The sequence below is a fragment of the Dermacentor albipictus genome, chromosome 6 (assembly GCF_038994185.2).
Source record: "Dermacentor albipictus isolate Rhodes 1998 colony chromosome 6, USDA_Dalb.pri_finalv2, whole genome shotgun sequence".
NCBI classification, from domain to species: domain Eukaryota; kingdom Metazoa; phylum Arthropoda; class Arachnida; order Ixodida; family Ixodidae; genus Dermacentor; species Dermacentor albipictus.
Genome location: NC_091826.1, coordinates 108,494,308 through 108,516,890, shown reverse-complemented (window position 1 = coordinate 108,516,890; position 22,583 = coordinate 108,494,308). Strand labels below are relative to the sequence as shown.

The 22,583-nt window shown below is 46.6% G+C and overlaps 1 protein-coding gene and 5 non-coding genes across 8 annotated transcripts in view; 4 read left to right on the top strand and 2 right to left on the bottom strand.

The window, feature by feature from the left end:
* On the top strand, nucleotides 1-73 carry TRNAA-AGC (transfer RNA alanine (anticodon AGC)). The gene has a single exon. It is a non-coding gene; the product is annotated as a tRNA-Ala (tRNA).
* Nucleotides 74-257: 184 nt separating this feature from the next.
* Nucleotides 258-330, top strand: TRNAA-AGC (transfer RNA alanine (anticodon AGC)). Its single transcript has one exon. It is a non-coding gene; the product is annotated as a tRNA-Ala (tRNA).
* Nucleotides 331-533: 203 nt separating this feature from the next.
* On the top strand, nucleotides 534-636 carry LOC135905055 (U6 spliceosomal RNA). The gene has a single exon (XR_010565309.1). It is a non-coding gene; the product is annotated as a U6 spliceosomal RNA (small nuclear RNA).
* Nucleotides 637-1,780: 1,144 nt separating this feature from the next.
* TRNAA-AGC (transfer RNA alanine (anticodon AGC)) lies at nucleotides 1,781-1,853 on the top strand. Its single transcript has one exon. It is a non-coding gene; the product is annotated as a tRNA-Ala (tRNA).
* Nucleotides 1,854-6,031: 4,178 nt separating this feature from the next.
* TRNAY-GUA (transfer RNA tyrosine (anticodon GUA)) lies at nucleotides 6,032-6,123 on the bottom strand. Its single transcript is given in 2 exon segments — nucleotides 6,032-6,067; nucleotides 6,087-6,123. It is a non-coding gene; the product is annotated as a tRNA-Tyr (tRNA).
* A 3,137-nt stretch (nucleotides 6,124-9,260) lies between these two features.
* The window catches only part of LOC135905030 (uncharacterized), a 73,311-nt gene continuing 59,988 nt past the window's right edge, over nucleotides 9,261-22,583 (bottom strand). For all 3 annotated transcript variants that reach the window (XM_065436030.2, XM_070541229.1, XM_070541228.1), the window contains 4 exons: nucleotides 20,265-20,353; nucleotides 19,325-19,522; nucleotides 10,482-10,593; nucleotides 9,261-9,861 (listed from right to left, as the gene is read on the bottom strand). In XM_065436030.2, coding sequence (XP_065292102.2) covers nucleotides 19,351-19,522; nucleotides 20,265-20,353 — 261 coding nt within the window. In that variant the 3' untranslated portion in view covers nucleotides 9,261-9,861; nucleotides 10,482-10,593; nucleotides 19,325-19,350. The remainder of the gene's footprint in view (nucleotides 9,862-10,481; nucleotides 10,594-19,324; nucleotides 19,523-20,264; nucleotides 20,354-22,583) is intronic.

The window sequence follows — 22,583 nt, the reverse complement described above, 5'->3', positions numbered from 1 at the left end:
GGGGGTGTAGCTCAGATGGTAGAGCGCTCGCTTAGCATGCGAGAGGTACTGGGATCGATACCCAGCACCTCCACAACTTTTTTTGTTGCTGCAATGAAGCCGCGTTTTGTTAGATTGAATGAGTGAAACAAAGCGCCCATTTGTACTTGCGCGCGACATAAAAACCGGTCTTCCGCCACTTATAGGGCTTTCGTTTTCCTTCAGCTTCGGCAGGTATTTACTGATCGGGTTGTGAGCGTATGTCTACGCTGTCCGTCGGGGGTGTAGCTCAGATGGTAGAGCGCTCGCTTAGCATGCGAGAGGTACTGGGATCGATACCCAGCACCTCCACAACTTTTTTTTGTTGCTGCAATGAAGTCGCGTTTTGTTAGATTGAATGAGTGAAACTAAGCGCCCCTTTGTACTTGCGCGCGACATAAAAGTCGGTCTTCCGCCGCTTATAGGGCTTTCGTTTTCCTACAGCATCGGCAGCTAATTACTGATCGGGTTACGAGCGTATGTCTGCACTGTCCGTCGGGGGTGTAGCTCAGATTGTACTTCCAAAGTACATATACTAAAATTGGAACGATACAGAGAAGATTAGCATGGCCCCTGCGCAAGGATGACACGCAAAATCGTGAAGCGTTCCACATTTTTTGGATAAGCGCTCATCTATCTGTCTTCGCAAGAGTTACGGTGTGCAATCTTTTTTTTATTAGTAAGTTGTGGTATGCAATGCAAGTGCTACATTGTTCCCGAGTAAACGTGCAGAAGCTGCACCGTGTATTTGCTGTCTTTGTTTGAGCGTCCACATGGGAGAGGTGCAGCCGCACGAACTTGTTTCGGCAGGTGAAGGCCGGTGGTTTAGGACCGGGACATTTGTTTATGCGACAGATTGTAAACAGGTTTTCATTTTTCCGTGATGTTAGAGACCCATTCCTGCGCACCGTGTGTCAACAAAGACTCGGGGAAGTTTTGCCTGAGCATGTTGCTACAACGCAATGTATTTCAAGAAGTGTTTATGGTTTGTTTAGAGAAATTGTTCGAAGTGTCAAATTTCTAAGTGTACGTTTTTCGATGCAGTATTTGAGTAGCGTTAAAAGGAAAACATTGTATAGGGATGTTTGTGACGCGCTGTTTCCAGTGCCCTTGTACAGGACCATACAATCTGGAGGCCCAGGTGGCAATGTTCTAAAAAGAATTTAAAAAATGCAGGTGTCGCCGGGAGCCAAATCTTTCTTTTTCAAGTTACACACTGGAACTTTAACTGTTAAGTCCTTTCTAGAGGAAAGGGTTTTTTTTTTACCGTGGGGTTCCCACTGCCTTATATGCAAGCAGCTTGAGACAATCGACCGCGTTTTTCTTCATTGCTGGCAAGGGGTATTTTTCTGGGACGTGCTCCAAAGAACCATTAAAAAAGAATTACCGCTAGACTCTCACGGGATCCGGTACCTGCCAACCGATAATGAGGATGGCGTCCCCTTCGACCAGATTATGCTGAGGGGCCTCCACAGTATATGGCGCTCCCGATTGGCTGGCTATTTTTGTGATACGGACGCGCGACCAACACGTATGTATTTTCGCGAAGGCATACACAGATTCCGGGAGACTTTGAAAGCGCGAACAGATGTTCCTGAGTGGATGTCAAGGCTGGAGCCTTTGCTAGAGCTCCGGGAATATTAAAGATGACAACGCCAGGCCTCCGTGGCAGTTAGGCCACTTGTGCCTTCTGGCGCACTATATATTTTGTGTACTATTGTCGTATACTGTGTCGAAGACCGGCAATAAAGACAAAAAAAAGGGGGGTGTAGCTCAGATGGTAGAGCGCTCGCTTAGCATGCGAGAGGTACTGGGATCGATACCCAGCACCTCCACAACTTTTTTTTTTGTTGCTGCAATGAAGTCACGTTTTGTTAGATTGAATGAGTGAAACAAAGCGCCCCTTTGTACTTGCGCACGACATAAAAACCGGTCTTCCGTCACTTATAGGGCTTTCGTTTTCCTACAGCATTGGCAGCTAATTACTGATCGGGTTACGAGCGTATGTCTGCACTGTCTGTCGGGGATGTAGCTCAGATGGTAGAGCGCTCACTTAGCATGCGAGAGGTACAGCTATCCCTAAACGACGATAAAGTAGCGGCAAGCACGCAAGCGAATCTACTTCTCGCAGAAGAAAAAGTAATCTCCATTGGCACTGCTGCATTAAAGGATGGCAGTGGTTGGTGCGCTTTGCTGGTTTAATAAAACCAACTGTGTTTGTAAGGAGATTTTGTGCTTGACGTAGTAGTTCTGCGGAAACCCGCAAGGTGGAGAGAAATAATTAATAAAGGGAAAATGAGACATCCACTCGTTCATAGCAATCGCTACAAAGGAAACCCGTGCGGATTCCTCGAAGTAAAAGCCTCACAGGTGATGAAAAATTCGCCCTGGCACTGGACGAATTTACTGGAATTTAGTGACGTTCGCATCAATTGCCAGAAACGGTGGGATATCTGATTTTCTCTTCATTTTGGTCTTGTTTCAACCCTGACATCTTAGTTGTGTCCTTGTGTCGACGAGTTAAAAGAAGTTCTCAAAAATGAGTAAGCTTTAGCAGACGCACGTAACCCTTCCTTGCCGCCATTATTCGTCAGAAAAATCCACCATCGCGTTGTCTTGATGTTCCCCTTGAGACTACCTTGTACGCAGGTTCCGCGATAAACCAGTAAGAAATACTAGTACCACGACGCTGTAAAGGCAGTTATACATGCATACAGAACACGTTTGAAGTTGTTCCAGAACATAAAACAAAAAACTGCGTACTTCCGCAAGATGAGAAGATAGACGCAACGCTTCGACCTAGCCGTAATTTTTTTGAACTTGTCTTTGCTGCAACATGCCGAAGAAACAAAGGTTTGGACGTACAGGAAAAATCAACGAGAGCTTGCCGAGACAACGGGCTAACCATACTTGTTAAAACAAGTCTATTCTTGAACAAAAAATTCTACTTTTACTGTTCTATCACTGACAATGTAAGCAAAGTTGACATGCTACTTGACGCACGCTCTTCCGTTCGGTCACGTCAAGCTCTCGAAGGAAACAGTTCGACATAACTAGCACATGCGCAACGGAATAACAGCATGCAAGTTTTTTTTTTCAGTAACGTGCGAAGCCTCTTTGTGTGTTCGTTGTTTGCGTACGCGTTGTGCTCGACAACAGAGATGTCATTCTCTTGCTCACGCTATCGGCCTCCAACTCCTCCGACATCATTTCGCGATGACCTTCACAACGCAATAAACAGATAAGTTGTCAGATATCCTAACTCACCACTTTTTGTTCTTAGTGACCTCAACTTTCCCGATATCATTTGGCATAACGACACCGCGACATCCCGGTCTTCTCAGAGCACAAAGTTTATAAACACTTGTTTGAATTTCCACTTCACCCACATTGTACTGAATCCTAAGCGCGTATCTGCCTCCTCAACGAACATACTACACCTGGTTCTCACTGCGAACCCTGATGTAGTTTCCCCAATTATTTACTTGAAAGGCTTAAGTGATCACGCTGCGTTCACTTTTCATATCAAGACCCGGGCTCCTGTTAAGAAAACTACGAAGGTCATCCGCGATTACGGCATAGCCGCCGTGGCTTTGATTACCGCTGAAATTAAAATTTTCGCAGCTTCTTACGATGCCAATTGCGATCAGCATTTTGTTAAGAAAAAGGATGAATTTTCAAATGTAAAATATTGTCGCTAATTGAACGTTTCATGCCGCAAAAGACAGTCGTTTGCAAACCACGGTTAAACGGCTTTTTGAAGCGACTTCGTAGCAGCAAGAAAAACAATAACAAAAAGGCGATTGTTTCGTCGCGCAAAAGCTTCACGCAGTGACGTCACTTGGTCAGCTTAGTACCGCGCTGAAAGTGATTGCAACGCAGCCGCCGCTAGCGTGAAAGTTCATTTTTTTACTGTTACACTGCCGTCGATCTCGCAAATTAATCCTCGTACATTCTGGACGGTAGTTACCGGTACTCTAAGTAAAATAATCCAACTAACATACCCCAACCATGGAGCTTTTTCTCCTGAAGAGGGCTGTAATATATTTATTGGCGTATTTTCTTCCTATATATTAACGCGATGCCACACAGATTACAACAGAGATTACCGCTTGTACCCAATACAGGTTTTTTTTTTGCCAATGAATTCAATTAACAAAAAACAATAACAATATAACATAACAATAAAAAATATCTGCCTCTGCAGGCCCAGACTGCCTCAATTAAAAAATCTTGAAATGTACTAACGTATTTTCAGCTGTAATTTTGTCCCACATTTTCCCACAGTCATTGCAGCACTCTGTTCTTCCATATGACTGGCCCGTGGGAAAGGCGATTCCAGTTCGCAAATCAGGTAACGCACACTTATCCAGCAATTACAGGCCTATCTCACTAACAAAGATTTCATGTCAAATTCTCGAGCATATAATATATTCCCATTTGGCTGAGTTTTTAGAACCAAACTCCTTTTTCAACCCCTGTCAACGTGGTTTCCAGAAGTTCCTTTCATGCAAAACACAACTATTATCATTTACTAATGATCTTCTTGCAATTTATGATTTAACTAACGACATCGACTGCGTGTTTCTTGATTTTGCCAAAGCCTTTGGCTTAGTAACCCATGATTTACTTCTGCTTAAACTGACTGAACTTAACGTGGAGGTAACGATGCTCGATCGGATAAAAAATTTTCTCTCTAACAGTACGCAGTTTGTAAACGCTAATAACTGTAATTCTCGATTTTCCATTGTACCAGCACGTTTTCCTCGAGGCTCAGTCCTGGCCCCACTTCTCATTGTAAACTGCAATAACGACCTGCCGAACTGTGTTCTTCCATGAAATTATTCGCGGTGACTGTTTTCTCTACCGTAAAATCACTAGTGTGATTCCCAAGAACTGCAGGACAACCTTTACCGTCTAACTGAATAGTTGACTAATCGGTGCAAGCAACCTAATTCAAATAAATGTTAGGCCATGCGAATATGTCGTAACGCTGCCATGCACATGTACTTTAATTATGGTGCTCCTGTAACGGTCAGTTACCTCTTACAAGTATCTCGGCCTTCACATATCCAATAACCTTTCTTGGCATTCGCATATTCACTATGTTACTAGTAACGTTAACCGCATGCTTGGGTAATTATGCCGAAATTTTAGCTCGACCCCTTCCTCTCTGAAGTTAACTCTTTACAAAACATTAGTTCACTCCAAATTGGAGTATGCCTCAGCCATTTTGGATTTGATTCAGTCTTCATTAGTTTCTACTCTAGAAAGTATTCAAAAGCGAGAGGCACGCTTTATCTTGTCTAATTAATCTCACTATGCGAGTATCTGATCAATGAAACTCTTGACTTACCTGATCTTTGGTCACGCTGTAAATGTTCTCGTCTCTAAATTTTTGACGCCGCTTTTCATTTGAACCCATTTTAAAAGAAACCCTCTTTGCCCCTTTGTCTGATATTTCATCCCACCCTGAGCACAGCCTTAAAGTCGGTGTGCCATTGTGCCGCACGAACCATTACAATGACTTATTCATCTCTAGGACAAGCACAGACCGGAATCGCCGTTCCGCATCAGTCGCAGTCATCACCGACTCTACCAACCTGAAGACCGCTGCTCAGAATGTCTTTTGTTAATATTACGGTTGTTTTATTACTACATTGCTTTTTTACTTCCCTCCTTTCTATGACGCCTTGGGGCCTTGAAAGTGTGCGAAATAAATGAAAAAAAATTAAGTAAATAAATCCTGCAAAAAGCGCTCATTTGTGCCCATCCTTCCCTTTCTTTTATTCTTAGAAGTTATTCAACAGAACAAAGCCATTGATTGAATTCCAAACATATTAATCGGGACTCGGTAGATCGGTACTGCGCTGGGAACACTACCCGCATTATACCTCACGGTCTTGACAGAAATATCACAGCAGCTTTAGCAGGGTTTGCGGCGTCTGTGCGCAAGTGACGTGCCAGGCATGTAACGTGTTTAACAGAGATAAATAAGAAAAAAATTAAAGACTCCGTCGAGCCGGATTCGAACCAGCGACCTATGGATGTCCGCGTCGGGCAGGCCTCTACAGTCCACCGCTCTACCAACTGAGCTATCGACGGCACGAGTACGACGCGCGCGCCGGCACAGCTGACCGGTGCCAGCGTGAATGACCAAAAAAAACTGCAGCCGTAGAGGCCTATTGGCTTTGCACCAAACTGGTTTGGTCGTGGCAAGAACGTCGGTTTCGGTGCCCGCACAAATGGCAGCTGGACGGATGCCAGCGCAGGGCGGCATCGGCAGCTCTTGTGCAGATAGCCGTTCTCAAAAAAAAAAGTAAAAAAGGCACTCTCGCATGAAGCTGGGAAAGCCGAGACGCGGGTAGGCCGGCCGGACTGAAACGCAATCGCCGGGTCCGTGCAAACGGTAGCAAGTCAGGTCGAGTGAGCGTTGGCGTCAGCTCCTGGCCCCTCAAAGGTTTTAAGTCGAAAGCCTTTCTAGGCTCATGGTGAAGCTTGCGTCAGCAGACCTGACCGCCGGAGTGTCCGCCGGAGTGTCCGCCGAAGCGTCGTCTCGCCATATGAAGACATTAGACAGATTAAAGAATGAAAAATTATTGATAATGACAGTTAGTAAATTATAACGCTATAACAGAGATTGGTAGAGGTTAATGATGAATATCAATGACTAGTAATTACTGATGATGACTACTAATGACTAAGGATTTAGGTTAAAGAATTGTCATGCAACGAGAGAGCTGTATCTCCTGCATTGTCGTACACAATGTGCCGATTTGGCACGTGGGTAAATCAATATATATGGAGAAGAGTAAGGGCCCTAGTATGGAGCCTGGTGGTACACCTTGGTTAATAACTTTAGTATCAGAATAAGCACCTCCAGAAAAAACTGTTTGTTCTTTATCATGCAGGTAACCTTTTAGGAGTTCTAATACTGGACCGGTAATTCCCAGGGCTTCTAGCTTAGTAAAAAGTACGTTATAATTATTCGTATCAAAAACTTCAGTGAAGCCCCCAAAATACCGAACCAACGAAGTTACCTGTGTCAATCGAGAGACGAATGTAGTCGGTTAGCGATATTAAAGCTACGTTAGTCGAATGCCAGCGGGAAAACCAAATTGAGACAATGGCAACAAATTAATTTTTTAAAGTAAATATATAGGCGTTTACAAAAAACCTCGCAACAACTGTACTAATCGACGACAGAACAGAAATAGGACGATAGTTAAACACCTCCGTTTTATCATCTTTCCAATTTACAGGAATAATCTTAGTCCTTATAAGCAAAGTGGAAAAAATACTACATTTAAAGATGTTATCGAATATAATGCAAAGTGTATCAGAAATTAGTGGTGCAACAAGTTTTAGCTGAAATACTATCTGAAATGTTATCTAAGCCAGGGCTAGTATTCTTTACAGCTAATACCACGGAACATACCTCATCCGCAGTTACGGGAAAGAAAAAAAAAAGAATAATTGCAGTGATAAATGGAATAAGTAGCGGTCATATGACGACTGCTGTATATGTTATAGAATTAGTCACTGAGACTATTTGCTATGCTATAAGAATCAGTAAGAGTTTTGTTGTGATTTATTTTATCAGCAGTATTACCAGACTTAGGTAAGTTCATGAACGCATTAAGAAGTTGCTATTGTTTTTTGGATTGTTCTTGTGCTTTGCAAGTTCATTTTCGTAATACTGTCGTTTAGACTTCTTTGGCAAGTTGTTCAGAATGTTACAATAATTTTTATAGCGTGCCGCGGAGCGTACATTAAAGGGTTTCTTTTTAGTCTTTCTGTATAGGTTTTCATTTTTCTCATACTAGTCAGTAAAGCTTTCGTTACCCAAGGATTACCGGGAAACTTAAAATGTTTCCTGCATCTGACAGTAGCTGTGTTTGCGCGAACGGCTTCTGGAAAGATGGAAAAAAATTTTCAGGAGCTTGATCGGGATCATGCAGGGAGTTAATATCAGACCATCTAGTATTTGTTATAGTGTTTGCAAAACTATATCGGTCAAAATTGGAGGAAATGTAGCGAGGCTCGGACTGGGGTATATCGGCCTGAAAGGAGACGAATTTTGGAACATGGTTTGTGATCTGAGTATCTATGACATCAGAGTTTGGAGCTGGCGCGATGCTAGTTAGAGCGTGGTCAAGAAGCGTGTTGATGCCATGAGTAGAACACCTAGAAGGAGAGATAATGATTCAGTCCGAAACTAGCAAAACAGTCTGTATAAGCAGTTACACTTCCATTATCAACGTCAAGTAAGCTGGTGTTAATATCACCGAATTAGGACTTGCTCATTTTCAAGAGAATGTTTTTTTTTTCATAACCATGGAGAGTCCATCCAGAAAATCAGAGATTGATGAGGAAGGGGAGCGGTACAGACAACCAAGAATAAAACTGTTACGATTATGAGAATTCAGTTGTCAGTTTCAATCTATACCGATTCCCAGTGATTTACATTAACAAAAAGACCAAGCCTACACTTACATTTAATATGAAGAGAAACAAGTATAGCGGAACCACCACATGGATCCGAAATACGATGGCAGTATTCTGCTTCGTATGGACGAAAACCGTATAAATTACCATCCGCATTGGCAAGCATTGTGTCCGAAACAAAAATAAATGAAAACGAGTGACTAAGTGAGTCAGTAAATGCTGCCACGGTATCACGATTCTTGTGGAAGCTTCGCGCATTGATATGAAGAATAGCGATATTGGAAGACGTAAGCAATTGTTTGGATTTGGCTGGTGATAGCAAAGACAGACGTGATGAAAAGTTTTCGCGGACGAATGTGCAATCAGTCCACAGGACAGGAAATGTAGCAATAAGCTACGCCTACGCGAAGGTGCGAAAATCAACCTCTGGATTTATTCGAAAGGCTCTGCTATCGGTTGATTTATGGGCTTTAATCTGGCAGTTTTCCGTCCATAAATACTGCCATTTGTTCACGTTCACATAAAGGGAACTGGTGGAAGCACTGCGGACGGATAAGGTAGGGATATGAATAATTAGCGGAACCTTTATTCACTTGAGAGGCAATGACTTACATGGATCAATAAAAATTACTGCAAGAACTATCTTTTGCAGAGAGCAACGAATATACAAGGTTTCCGCCGAAAGTCTTGGTACGAAATTGTAAACGCACAAGGTCTTCATCGGATACCACTATACTCGGTCGTGGAAGCATCTGAACAAATGATGTGAAGTTTTCTCGATATTCATCACCGGGGCACATGGTACTAGTATTTCCTTTATTTTTTCAAATGTACCGAAAACAGAAAAAGGCGAGTTTACGATTAGGTTGCATAGTCATGTCATTTACTGAACCTGTAAGTATGCGCGAAACTGCTTCCCTGGAGCTCTCACATTCTTAAAATAATCTTGAAGGCAAAGCTTTATTCTTATATTTCCAATCGTACCATTAACGGATCTGTGCTTAGCTCCGTAAAACGGTCGAGTCGTCGTTACATCAAAATTTTTCATATTTTTATGCCTAAACTATAGGCACCCTTTGTGGTTCAAGAACTCCTTTATCTATCTACTTAACAGTCGCATCATATGCGCATGAAATTGTCACTAGTTACAATATGCGAAGCAACCGACATCTAGGTTACGCGTAATCTTTTCTTTCAAACTAATGCGTCATCAAGTCCCTCTCTCATTCATAATGATAAATGCTGGTTGTTATGTTGGCACATATGTTGCTAATAGCCAGACAGTGCATGGAAGCAGTAGGCAGATTATGTCATGCTGCAGGTGTTCTTTTTTTGTTATGTCCTCTTGAACACACCTAGGTGGTACTTCTCCTTGACAGTCTTTCACGGAGCCACCTGCAACAAGAAAAGAAAACAGATGGTTTTAGTATAATTTTTTATTAACTGAATGCCTCCATAAAGACAGGGGAGCGTTTTTCCGATTCATTTCCAACGTGACGTCATACATAATAGTTGTGACCATTTACCTCAACACGAATGAGTCGCCACTATGCAGCACAACTTATGTTAACGAAATGTGACTCACTGTAAAAGCAGGTATTGTTTAGCAGGAATTATTGCCGCTACAAATATATTCGAACTCTCGGCCTAGGAATCTACAGACTTTCTGGGCCAATGAACGGAAAGCTACGGAGGCCCAGCGCGCCAAATTAAGCAACAGCAATTCTGAATATAGCAGTTCCAGAAGTCGCATGCATTAGGTTAAGGTAAATTTAAGCTACACTGCTTGAATGCTAATCGCGTTAAAGTCGACAATAGTCGCGAGATGGTTTCTGCCAATTTCTTTATAATGTAGTATAAATGCATTTAAAGATTTATATGTGCAAGACAGCTTTAAAGAGAGGTCTTGGTGACATGTGTCAAAACCCCGTTTCAAAGCGGACGACGACATCACCATCACTGTTTCTCCGCCATGCCACATGTCTCTCTATTGACTGCTAAGGGCTCTTACTGACCTGCCCTCAATATCCTGTGCCATTGCCGCCACTTAGACGATTGTATCGCTGGAGCCATCCGGGTGTCGCTCAACCTTCGTTGAATAGTCGAAGGTGGTGGTCGGGGGTGATTCTGCCGGAGAGGTAGTGCATGGAAAGTTAACTAAAATATATATATTTTTTTACTTTTGGCGAGAGATTTTCTCTTGCAATATTTTGTCATCTCCGAAACGGGAGATAGAGTAACTGATACAAGTAGAAGTTCAAATACATATCTACGTAAACAAAACCTTTCCTATACATCACTGTAACGTTCCCCCCACACGAAACAAAGGTACTATATCAACATGAAAATTCGGCAACTAAAAAAAATTGTCACTCACAAAACAGCTGTGGCTTAGTTTCCAGACGTTACTGGTAAAGAGCCTTGCAAGTACTCGACGGCGCCATTGTTTTACTTTCTTGAAATCATATTTCTTGTCATATAGAGCAGCCTATAAAATGGCTCGGTCTGATCGTACGAACTGGTAGAACTTCTGGCAGGTTTGCCCACAGTTTGCCTTTACCAGTATTTCGGCCTTGATCAGGTTCACGCTGCATCGGCTTCGTTCACTGCTAAAAGCTCCCGTCATGAGTGAAAAAGGTCACTCCGGGAAAGCGTAAGTCAATGGAAGGCTCAGCACAACTGAAAGCCCTACAGTTAGGTTTGTAAAAGCAGCACTTTTGAGCAATGTGCTTCACTTGGTCCCTGAACATAATTTTGATTTCGCTGCCACTAGCTACTTCCTAGCTGTAGACAGCGCAATTCATCATACAGCTTGTCCATGTTGACGGCTGATGTCAACTGGAACGCTGCAACAGCTTTTGCAAGGTCACTGAACGTTAATTCGCGCTTCGAGTCCTAGCAATGAAGTTGCTTCGTTAAAGACGCGCCGGTGCGCGTGTTCGACCAGGGGCCCACGTCGAAGGGGGGGGGGGGAGGAGGGGGGGGGACGATGAGCGCAGCTGGCGCCAGAAGCATTCGTGGCCGCCGTTAACCGCACGGCTAGCTGACTTTTTCGGAAGCTTGGAGCACTTGCAGCTAACACATCCTCAAACAGGGTGGCCAGATGCAGCTGAAGTCAGGGCAATGTCGAACAATAATAATAAAGTGCGAAATGTGGGACATTTTTGAAGATTTCTGTATCTCTTGCGGGACGCGGGACAATAGCCCTCGTGCGGGACAGTTTCGCGACTCGCGGGACGGGTGGTCACCCAAGGGCACGGTGGCCGCATTCTAGAGGAGACGCCACACGAAAACGCTCGTGTACTTAATGTTACAATTCTCCACGTGATCGATACAAACCCTAAGCCTTCCGCTGCGACGTGCCTTGTGCAGTTCGAGGACATTAAATTGCACAACTTAGTAAAAGAGGGATAGTTGAGCGCGTTGGTACTGTTACGATCGGCCAGCGTGGGTAGTGACTTCCTAGACTCTCCTATCCCACTGCGATGAATCTCTTTGTGAAGCTGATACTGCGTTACCCTCGGACAGACATGTGGCGCCCGGAAGGCGATACACGTTTGGCGGACCGACTATCGTTTGTTGGTTTACTGTCGCCTTCACGGACCAATGGGAGCAAGAAAATTTTGTGGAAATGGTGTTCAAAGGCGTTCCCTCGCGGACTCCGGTAACCGCCAGGGTCATTTGACAGACGCTCCAGCTAACTGCAGGGCCATCCCAGAAACCAAGACGCGCCAGCTTGAGTCAAGCGTAGCAATCCCAGTCCACGAAGCTCCCCTCCTTTCTGCGTGTTCAGCGAAAAAAGGTGCGGGAGTGAGTGTGTGAACCCTCGCCCTCAACGCAGGTCCATCGATGACTTTGGACGCTCTGACTGGACGAAGGTGGGGCGGCAGTTTTCTCTGGCCTAGGAACGCTGCAGTGAGGAAGGGCGCGGCACGAAGTTCCGAATTGACCTTCGTGCAGCCCCTCGGTTCAACGTGAACGAAGCGGCGAGAATGCAGCGCGCACGAAGCTATGAGCCCTCAGTGCACCTAGACTCAGTAAAATAGCCTCAGGGCGGCCGCGCCATATGAAGCCGCCGCCGCAGTAGAGCGACCCCCCTCCCCTCCGCTCTCTCCCCCCGGTGCCTTGCGCGCGACGGAACACGGCGCGCTTGCTCCTCCTTTCCTACCTCACACGTGCGAGATTGAGCCAGCATCATCGGCGTATCCTCGCACGCATTCACTCGCACACACACGGAGAAAAGAAAACATTAGGACGGAGCGTCACGTGACAATCTTGCAGCCTAATCATAAAAATATACAGGAGAAGGAGGCCATAGTTACGTGATATACAAGAGGTATATTCTAGTCGGCTCGCTTTGGTTGCAACTGCATCGCGGGTTTCGCAATAAGCACACATGGTAGGAATGACAAATGTGCAAGCAGAGGTTAGTGAAAGTCCGCACTCGAGTCTGTGTTATGTCAGTCAGTTAACGCACTGAACCACCGCACGTTACGTAGACGCAACTGGCCCCTCAAGCAGCAGACAGGTCCAAGGCTGTAGCTAACGAAGGCGTCCGCCAACCGGCATTGTGCCCACGAACAGGAGGACCACCTCAAGGGCGACTAGTCGCGTTACGGGACGGTTTCAGGGAAACGAGGAAACCTTCCGGGCTGAAGACGTGTGCAGGCAATAAAGCCACCCTTCCAACGGCAATTAGTCGGCTTTGGGAACGTCTTCTGGGAAACGAGCCTTTCGCGCCGCAAACATGTGCAGGTGGTCAAGCGAGCGTCTGGAGTACGCAGCGACTGCTTTCCCGCGGGGAAAAAATTTTTCCCTTCTTGTTCTCAACGACGGACTGGTGAGCGAGGCACCTCAAGCGTGCTTAAGGCGGTGCCGGCCCATTGTTAAGGTAGGCGGACCAAATCGACGCTCTGCTTAAACTCTTCGGCCTCTCAACAGGCGCGTCTCAACAGCTCAACGACGTCGCGCCGCCACACAACCTTACAAAATAGTACGCGAAAATCTGAAGGAAATTAAGGCGACGTTTTCAGCGTTTAGAGGGCAGATTAATGCTATTTGTTTCTCTCACAACGAACGACGCACAGCAGAACCCTTTGCTCATCAGAAACACGACATAAATATATCCCGCAAAAGATCTCGTGTCTTTCTATATAGGTCCTAGACAGCGGGACAAAAATTAGCTGGAAAATACGCACCGCAGTTTGTCGTGCACAAGCTGATTCGACGAAACGACGGACCACGCTCGGGCATTCTGGACGGATTTCGAGGCGAGAGCGTCAGCAACTCCCCTAACCGCGGTGGTAAGCGCAAGTGACGCTTTGAAAATTCTGTCGTCAAGGGTCAGGCGTCCCAGTGTTGTGCCATTACCACAAGCCCGGATCCCGAATCTGCAAGATGCAGAATCTATCCTGCGAGCGCCATAATTCTCCCTCCACAAGTCAAGATGCTGCGTCTCGTGCGGGAGAAGCCTCGGCGGAGCAGCGTGTTTTGACGTGTCCGCGTGTGCCCGACGGCCCGGCGCCGCACCTCCCTTGCCTGGAGGTCACCGTGCGCGCGAACTTTGAACCGAGTGGCCAGCGCGGTCGCTGGTTGGACCCCTCGGACGACCGTCGTGTGCTGACTTTGTATTGGGCCGTTTGAGTGACAATGGGCCTCGGGGATTATAAAAGCAGCGAGAGGCCGCCTGGAAAAACAGGATCCGCTGACCCCACCTGGAGAGAGGGTCGCTCCCGACTGGGGTGAGATGTGTCACGCGTTTTCGCCGGACGCCGTCGTGCGAGAACAGTCGCGTTTGTGTGAGCTCTCGGCCCCAGTGCCGATCCGTTCATGTCCTGTATGATAACCTGTATATAATGTATAAAGTCCCTTTTGTTATTCTCATCGACGCCAGGCTCGGAGTCTTCGCTACCAACGCTCTGTCACGAAACGGGTGACGAGCGCTACGGGACCACAAAGCCGTATTCGTGGTGCAGCGGTACAAGTTCGTATCACTGGTGGCACCGGTTGGATGTCGTAACACTGGTGGCACCGGTTGAAGTTCGTAACACTGGATGGCAGCTACGGGATTGACCGGCATCAGCTACCTCGGCGCGGTGAGTGCCTGAAGTTTACCTCAAACACCAGACTTTCTCTGACACAGGTTATAGTAGCTCAGGGATTGACTTGGTGTTGCATTGTGTTTAACCTTGTGTGTTTCAAGCCTAGTAAGAGTGTTTTGAAAACCAGGGGATGCTGAGGGGGTAAACGGGGCAGTGTGTGAAATACTTGCATATGTCTTACTAGTAGTGTTATAGTAGCGTACGGCAGGTATATTCAAAAAGGGTAAACAGCAGGAGGACAGTGTGAACGATGGAGAAGTACAAGGTCAAGGAACTTCTCGAAATTTGTGAGGAGTTGGGCATTGAGTTGGGCTCAACCAAAAGAAAGAATGCGATCCTTGAGGTCATGAGGACTGGGGACGTAACGGCTGAGGAAGCCGCTGAGGCCTGGGCGAATATCAATGAACGTCGGGAAAGGGAGGAAAGGAGAGAACAGGAACGTCGCGAAGAGGAAAGGAGAGAACAGCAACGTCGCGAGGAGGAAAAGGAGGAAAGGAGAGAGATTCGTGAGCACGAGCTTAAAATGAAAGAGTTGGAGACCCGAAATAGCTCGCCAGCGCCTAGTCTCACTTCTAATGTTCCAAGAATACGCGATCAACTTCCACCCTTTGTCGTCGGAGAGGATATGGCCAAATACCTCGTGAAATTTGAGCACGTGTGCGAACGGAATAGCATTGAGCGATCCCTCTGGGCACAGAATCTGTTAGCGTTGCTTCCTGGGGAGGCATCAGACGTAATAACTTGCTTATCGAAAGAGGCGTTTGAGAGCTACAGTGATGTGAAGGAAGCGCTACTGCGGAAGTACAAATTGTCGCCCGAAGCTTTCCGGCAGAGGTTCCGGTATGCAAAAAAGGGTAAGGAGTCGAATGTTGACTTCGCGTTTCGTCTAAAAGCCGACCTGGTGGAATGGCTGAAGGGCGAAGAGGTTTACGACGACCGCGACAAAATTGTCGAATGCATCGCGTTGGAGCAGTTCTACCGTTGCATTGATGAGGATGTCCGGCTCTGGCTGCAAGATAGGCTAAAGGAGGTTAAGCTAAACAAGGCAGCAGAGTTAGCGGAAGAGTATTACACCCGCCGCAGCTTGCACAGCAAGGCAGTGCGCATAGAAAAAGCAGATAGAAGAGATGGGTTTTACGGGAAGCCCGACGAACGGAAGGAAATCACGCGTCGCGAGTTTCGGGACGACGAGTCCCTTCCCAAAGAAACTGTAAGGGATGGACAGAATGCATCTCAGAATGATGACGATGGTCCGAAACAGCGAAACGAAATGACGCGTTCTTTTGAAAAACGGAGACCGTTAACCTGCTACAATTGCAAAAAGCAAGGGCACATCGCTGCAAGCTGCCCAGAGAGAATTGCTTTTGCAACGGTACAGGAAACTCACAAAAACATACGTCTATTGGAGCCCTATGTGCAGGAAATTAAGGTAAACGGCAAGAAGTGCCGAGCACTGCGGGACTCTGCAGCAACTATGGACGTTGTTCACCCGTCTTTCGTCTCCTCGAGGGATTTTACGGGAGAGTGCGTTAGGATACGGCAAGTGGCCGAGAAGGAGAGTGTCTGTTTACCGATCGCAACGGTTAGCATTGAAGGAGAATTTGGGAAACTTAACACCAAAGCCGCTGTGTCAGCCGCCCTCCCGGAGCAATTTTCCTACCTCTTCTCAAATAGCTCGGAGCAGCTGCTGAGGGATCAGGGCAAATCATTCTTTGCCGACGTGGCGTACATGGCCCCCACGCGATCCAAAGCGCGCCCGCTGTCGAGGGAACTTGACTTAGCGTCGGTGAGCGAAAGGCGGTGCGGCACACGGACCGATCACGGTAACTTGAGTGGCGAGCAGTCACGGGAGAGGCAGAGCTCGGAGGCTGGCCTAGACGAGCGGGTCCTGGAAGTGAGTGGGAGTGACGCGTGCAGTGCTAGCCGCGATATAGACTCGACGCCGCAATTAGGCGACGCGGGCTCCACACTCGCTCCGGTTTCCGCCAGCCGGCAGGAGCAGGCTGCAGTTGAAAGAAAAAGTCTGATTCGCGAACAACAGGAAGATTGTTCACTAGCCGATCTGAGGAAGAGCGTCAAACGGGGAGTGAAAGAAAAGGGGGTTTCATTTGGCAAGGAATCTGGCTTATTGTACCGCCGCTACACGGATAAGCAGGGTCGCAAATATAAGCAGCTTCGGATTCCGCGAAAATATCGCCGGGAAAAATGAATGACCTCATTTGCTTCCTCAGAAGTATGTTTTCGGTCCAAGCGATTTCAAGGGGACCATTCTATTTGTAATTATTATTGCTGATTAATAATTGTTTCTATTTTGTTGTGTTGATGATTTGAAAACTGATTGTTTAAGCCTTGTGTGCTAGATCGTACACCTGCCTCTTGTTGCAGCGGGAGAAAAAAGGGGAAAACAATTTAGTTAGGTTGATTTGAATTATGGCCTTGTCTGGTGTTTGACGGGAGACAGAGGGCACTTGTTCGTGTTGGGTGTTGCCTTTTGCCGGTCGGTTTTGCAAGCTGCAGAACGACCAAGCGGGACCAGTGGCGAGAAGCAAGGTCTTAGGAACGACCCGAGCGGAGCTGGTCAAGGTGCCTTGGCGACGACGTGGTGAGCAGAGCTCCTGTCCTGGCGAGTCGGACCTGGGCACGTGAGGTTACCTGGCGTCCCGACACTGGACGTGAACTTGGACGAGCCTGACGAACGTGCGCGCCTGGCATCCGAGCCACGTGGAGGCAGCTCGTCTTCCCGGCGCCTTATCTGAGGGCGGGGATGCTGTTGTGCCATTACCACAAGCCCGGATCCCGAATCTGCAAGATGCAGAATCTATCCTGCGAGCGCCATAATTCTCCCTCCACAAGTCAAGATGCTGCGTCTCGTGCGGGAGAAGCCTCGGCGGAGCAGCGTGTTTTGACGTGTCCGCGTGTGCCCGACGGCCCGGCGCCGCACCTCCCTTGCCTGGAGGTCACCGTGCGCGCGAACTTTGAACCGAGTGGCCAGCGCGGTCGCTGGTTGGACCCCTCGGACGACCGTCGTGTGCTGACTTTGTATTGGGCCGTTTGAGTGACAATGGGCCTCGGGGATTATAAAAGCAGCGAGAGGCCGCCTGGAAAAACAGGATCCGCTGACCCCACCTGGAGAGAGGGTCGCTCCCGACTGGGGTGAGATGTGTCACGCGTTTTCGCCGGACGCCGTCGTGCGAGAACAGTCGCGTTTGTGTGAGCTCTCGGCCCCAGTGCCGATCCGTTCATGTCCTGTATGATAACCTGTATATAATGTATAAAGTCCCTTTTGTTATTCTCATCGACGCCAGGCTCGGAGTCTTCGCTACCAACGCTCTGTCACGAAACGGGTGACGAGCGCTACGGGACCACAAAGCCGTATTCGTGGTGCAGCGGTACAAGTTCGTATCACTGGTGGCACCGGTTGGATGTCGTAACACTGGTGGCACCGGTTGAAGTTCGTAATACCCAGTCCTTCCTCCATCTTTCGAGGCAACGCATATGAAGCGAAGAACGACGCGCGCGGTAGCAGAAAACCACCCGTTATACTTCCTACGTGTTGTCATGCCTGCGACGGCAGGCGCCGCTAAAGGTTACCGCGTACTAAACAATCTCAAATCGTCCGGCAACTATGTGGGCCGAATCCTGTACAAGGGGCATCGCGCACAAGGCCCCATGGAGTGGGAGCGGCGGTGACAGAGGAGGCATGGCTCGCTGAGGCTATCGAAATTGCGTGACGCTCCCTCCTAGTTTTCCTTTCCTTCGTCCATGCACATATCGCATGCGGCGCGCGGCGACGATATTATCGCTCTTTGACTTTATAGGGAATGTTACGGCGACTGACGGCAGAAATGCGCCTGGAAGCGTCCATGTCATTGCTGCCGCAATAAAAATTCATTTGCTTGCCTGAATCAAGTTAAGAGATTGGGGCGGCCCCGATATATAGGGGACGTTTATGTTGAATCACAATTAGGGTAGTGTTCAGCAGAAGTGATCAACCTCCGTGCGTTTATTCGTTGAGCAGCTGGTGCGCCTCTGCGAAACAGTCGTAACTCTCCCAACAGCAGAATCATTAGGAACAGTCCTCACTCTTGTCGGTTACTCACCTTCGCGACTTCAAAGTGCCCTTTTGCGTTACATTAGAACGGAAACAATCTATTCGATAATTTTTAAAGTGATTTCTGGAATCGAATAGGCTCTGAATAGCAAATACCATGGGGTTATAGACATATATTTGTACTTCATTTCACCTGCTGGCACGTTGAACGAGATCGCCAGACCATCCATGGAGATTACATTGGTCTTCCCAGTCTCCCCAGTTCAGTCTGAGTACATCGGTAAACCCCTTCTCCGACACATTCATATTCATATTGTTCATATTAGAGTCCTATCATAGCCGTGACTCCTTCTTTCGGAAAGCCAATTAGTCTACCTGGGGATGGTTTCATCTAGAACTTGCGAAGGCTGGCATTGACGCAATGCTCCCTCCTAGTTTGTTTCCTTCCTCCAAGACGCAGCTGCCGCCGCCTGCGCCAATCAATCGGGCTCCTCTCTTCCTCTGCACTCCTCCGCCTTACATTTGCTACCCACTTCAGTTTATCCTGACAGAACGTCGTCCGTCCAACCATACAAAGTGCGCAATACATGACGCCCAAATCCAGCGCCCATTGCCGGAAGCAATCGCAGAGCCGGAAATACGTCACAGCCACCATGTTTCAAACTTCACCTATTGAATGAAGAGAGTTATCGCTTTATTACATCACCTGTATTATCCTTTGTCGTAGTGATTTCATAGTCGCCATCCGTCTCCGCCAAAATGGGAGATGTCATGGTCCCCGGGGTGGTGCTTATGAACACGTCCCTCAAGACCTCTTTCGCGTTGGCCATCTCGTCCAGCAGGTCCTCCGTTTCGGAGGGCGTAGGCTCGACTATCGTCGTCGAGTCCGTGCTTATCCGCGTGGCTGCACAGCGAGTCAGCGTGACATTACTTCCTTGTCATTTTTCATGTGTTGATTTGCTTTTTTTTACGCATCTCATTCGTTACGTGCACGTTTCGATTCATTCTATGTGAGCTGCGTGCAATTGCTTAACCGGGTCTTCTAAATGCAATAATAAGCAATTTCGTTCACTGGTTGAACTATTATGGCACGCAGTCACACTACAACACCTATTTCAAGGAAACGACGAAGGAAAATCTATAGGCTCCACCCAATACACCTTACTTATTTAATTCATTCCATTCATTCACACTACCTTAGAGGTCCTTCTGCACAGCATAAAGCAGCGGCAACATAGCATTAAACACGATAGCGAACAATGTAGAGAATACAATAAGTTAAAAAGATATGCTAAGCAGATGAGTACAGCAAAACGAAAAAGAAATACCAAATAAAGTGTGACCGCTGAAAAAATCTATGACAATTACACAAGTACCACAGTGGTAAGGAACGAGAGAAACTCCCGTGAACACACATGTGGACCAACTGATTTGCGAGATTTGAGGTAATAAATGTACTACAAGGGCAAAACGGTCCTCTACACCGAACCCTCAGGCAACTCCCCCCCCCCTCCCCCCTCCCCCCAAACACGGACGACTTATGCCAATAAGCTAAACGAACACAGAAACTGCACTCCATCAGCGACAATTACAAAATCCACAAGCTTAGTCGCTTCACTCATGAGTTTCGCGTCCAGGTCTCTCACCGTAGATGGCCACAACACAGACAATCATGGCGAACACGACAACGAAGGCCAGCGTCCAGAGGACTATCCGGTCCAGGAAGAACGAGCCTCTGCAGATTCACGAGAACGTTTTCTCAGACAAGTTGGTATTCAAGTCAACTCTAAGATCAACTTCAAAGAATGCGAGTGAAAGGATCGAGGACACCTACAAGTGCCCCAACTACAAACTGTTTCGTGAATGTCGCACTGGCGCACCTGGAGCGTCACACTAGCTAAATAGCTCTTTCTAGCAGGAATCACAAGAAAAGCGTTCCTGAAATATTAGAGTAGGGAGCATTAGCTTCTTCGTAAACTTCTCATCGTAAGCGGATTACTCGCCTATATACTGGAGCCGCGAAAGGCAAATGATGATGCTTTGTGGGCATCCCCTTTGAAACGGGGCCATGACAAATAGTCGCCTAGCCTGTGTCAGTTAATCAGATATGCTATACATGCTTTTCATTCCAGCATTAGTGTACACATGTCATTCGTCTTTTTTCTCTTCCTGAAAACTTCTCTATCTACCTTGTACCGCTAGTTATGCCTGTAACGGATTCCACTCGCATCAATCTCTTCTCTGCTTTTACAGCGAAGCTGTTAGCCTCTAGCTGGTCGGAAGTTTTCGGTGTCTGCTCACTAAAAAAAGTAACAGTTTCATCCGAAAGGGGAAGCATCGATTGCGATAGCAAATTAGTGAACAGCTGCACAAAGTAAGGGTAGTAGTTTTATCTGCCGTACAGACTTGTAAACATGGGCATACTAACTAAATTAACAAGCACGGTGCCACGCACACACAAGCCAACATGAACACATCTCACTTGATGACTGCGGAAACCCGATGTCAAAACGTTGCAGTGAGGAAACACGGCAGCAGCAGCGAGCGAATTGGCCTTCGTGCCGCCCCTCGCATTAACGCTAACGAAGCTGCGAAAACACAGCGCAGCGCGGACTCTGTACCCGTCGCAGATGGCTTTCAAGGTACAGCGGCCCGACCAGGCGCGCACGTCCGCTCGGGCCGCCCGGAGTAGAACGCGACCCCTTCCTACCCTCCCCCAAAGCCTTGCGTGCGACGTAAGGCGGCACGCTTGAGCCGAGATCGCCGACTCATCCTCATACGCTGTCAAATCAAATCAAATCAAAGTTTTATTTCATCTCTCAACAAAGAGAGAAAGGGGGTGGCGGGAAAAAGCTGCATTACTTCACCTTGACTAAGCCCGGCCCCCTATGGTACAATTCGACAGTGTGCAGCAGTAGTATAGGTAGATAACATAACTCAAGGCACTTTACAGGAAATGTTAAGAAAAAAATGGTAACATGGACGTACAGGCAGTAATTTTTCTTTTTCTGCAGAACAACAACAAAAAAATGAAGAGAGGTACATACGAAATAATTTCAGAATAGAACCGGTGACAATGCAGCTAAAAATGAAAACAAAATTGAATACATCAGATGCATCAGACTCGATATATATAGACGACATACGCATATGTGCATGCATACACATATACATACACTAATACTAATGTATGCCAATACACATTTACGTACTAATATGTATACAATAATCAAATACAAGTACAGGAATCTCACAGCGGGATTTTGCGAGAGGAAATAAGTCAAAAAAGAACGAGGAGACATAGTATCTGGGTTTAATCCACTTGTAGTTAGGGTGTTTAGTGGATCAGCTATGCGGTAGGACACAGACTGCTGTCCATAATTTGTACGACAAAAGCTTGTTAACCAAATGTTCGCATTTCTGGTGTTGTAGAGAATTTTGCGACGATTCAGGTTACACAAATTTACATAATCAATATTTCTCCTTCTAAATGGTGTTCTGTACAAGCATGCTAGACGAATGAATAAATGAATTCAACCGGCATTATTTTGTATTCGTAAAAATATTTAGACGTGTGTTCTTTGGAGGAAAGATTAGCTACAACACGAATTGCCCGTTTTTGACATAATTTTAGTTTAGCAATGTTTTATTTTGATGTCGTTGCCCAGACTAGGTGACAGTAATTTAGTGTAGAAAGGAAAAGTAAGTTATATACAGTTCGTTTCACAGTGGTAGACCAGACATGTCGGTGTCTATGTAACAGTCCCGTTATTCTGTTTCGCTTTCCGCTAAGTAATTCGACATGTTTGTTCCAAATCATATTTTCTGAAAATATAGCTCCTAGTGTTTTAACGTCGTTTAAAATTTCAATTGCCTCACTTTTTAAATACAGCATGTCTTCAAGATTCAGGGCCTTATGCTTTGGGCGAAACATGATCGCTTGCGTTTTTTTAGCATTAATTCTT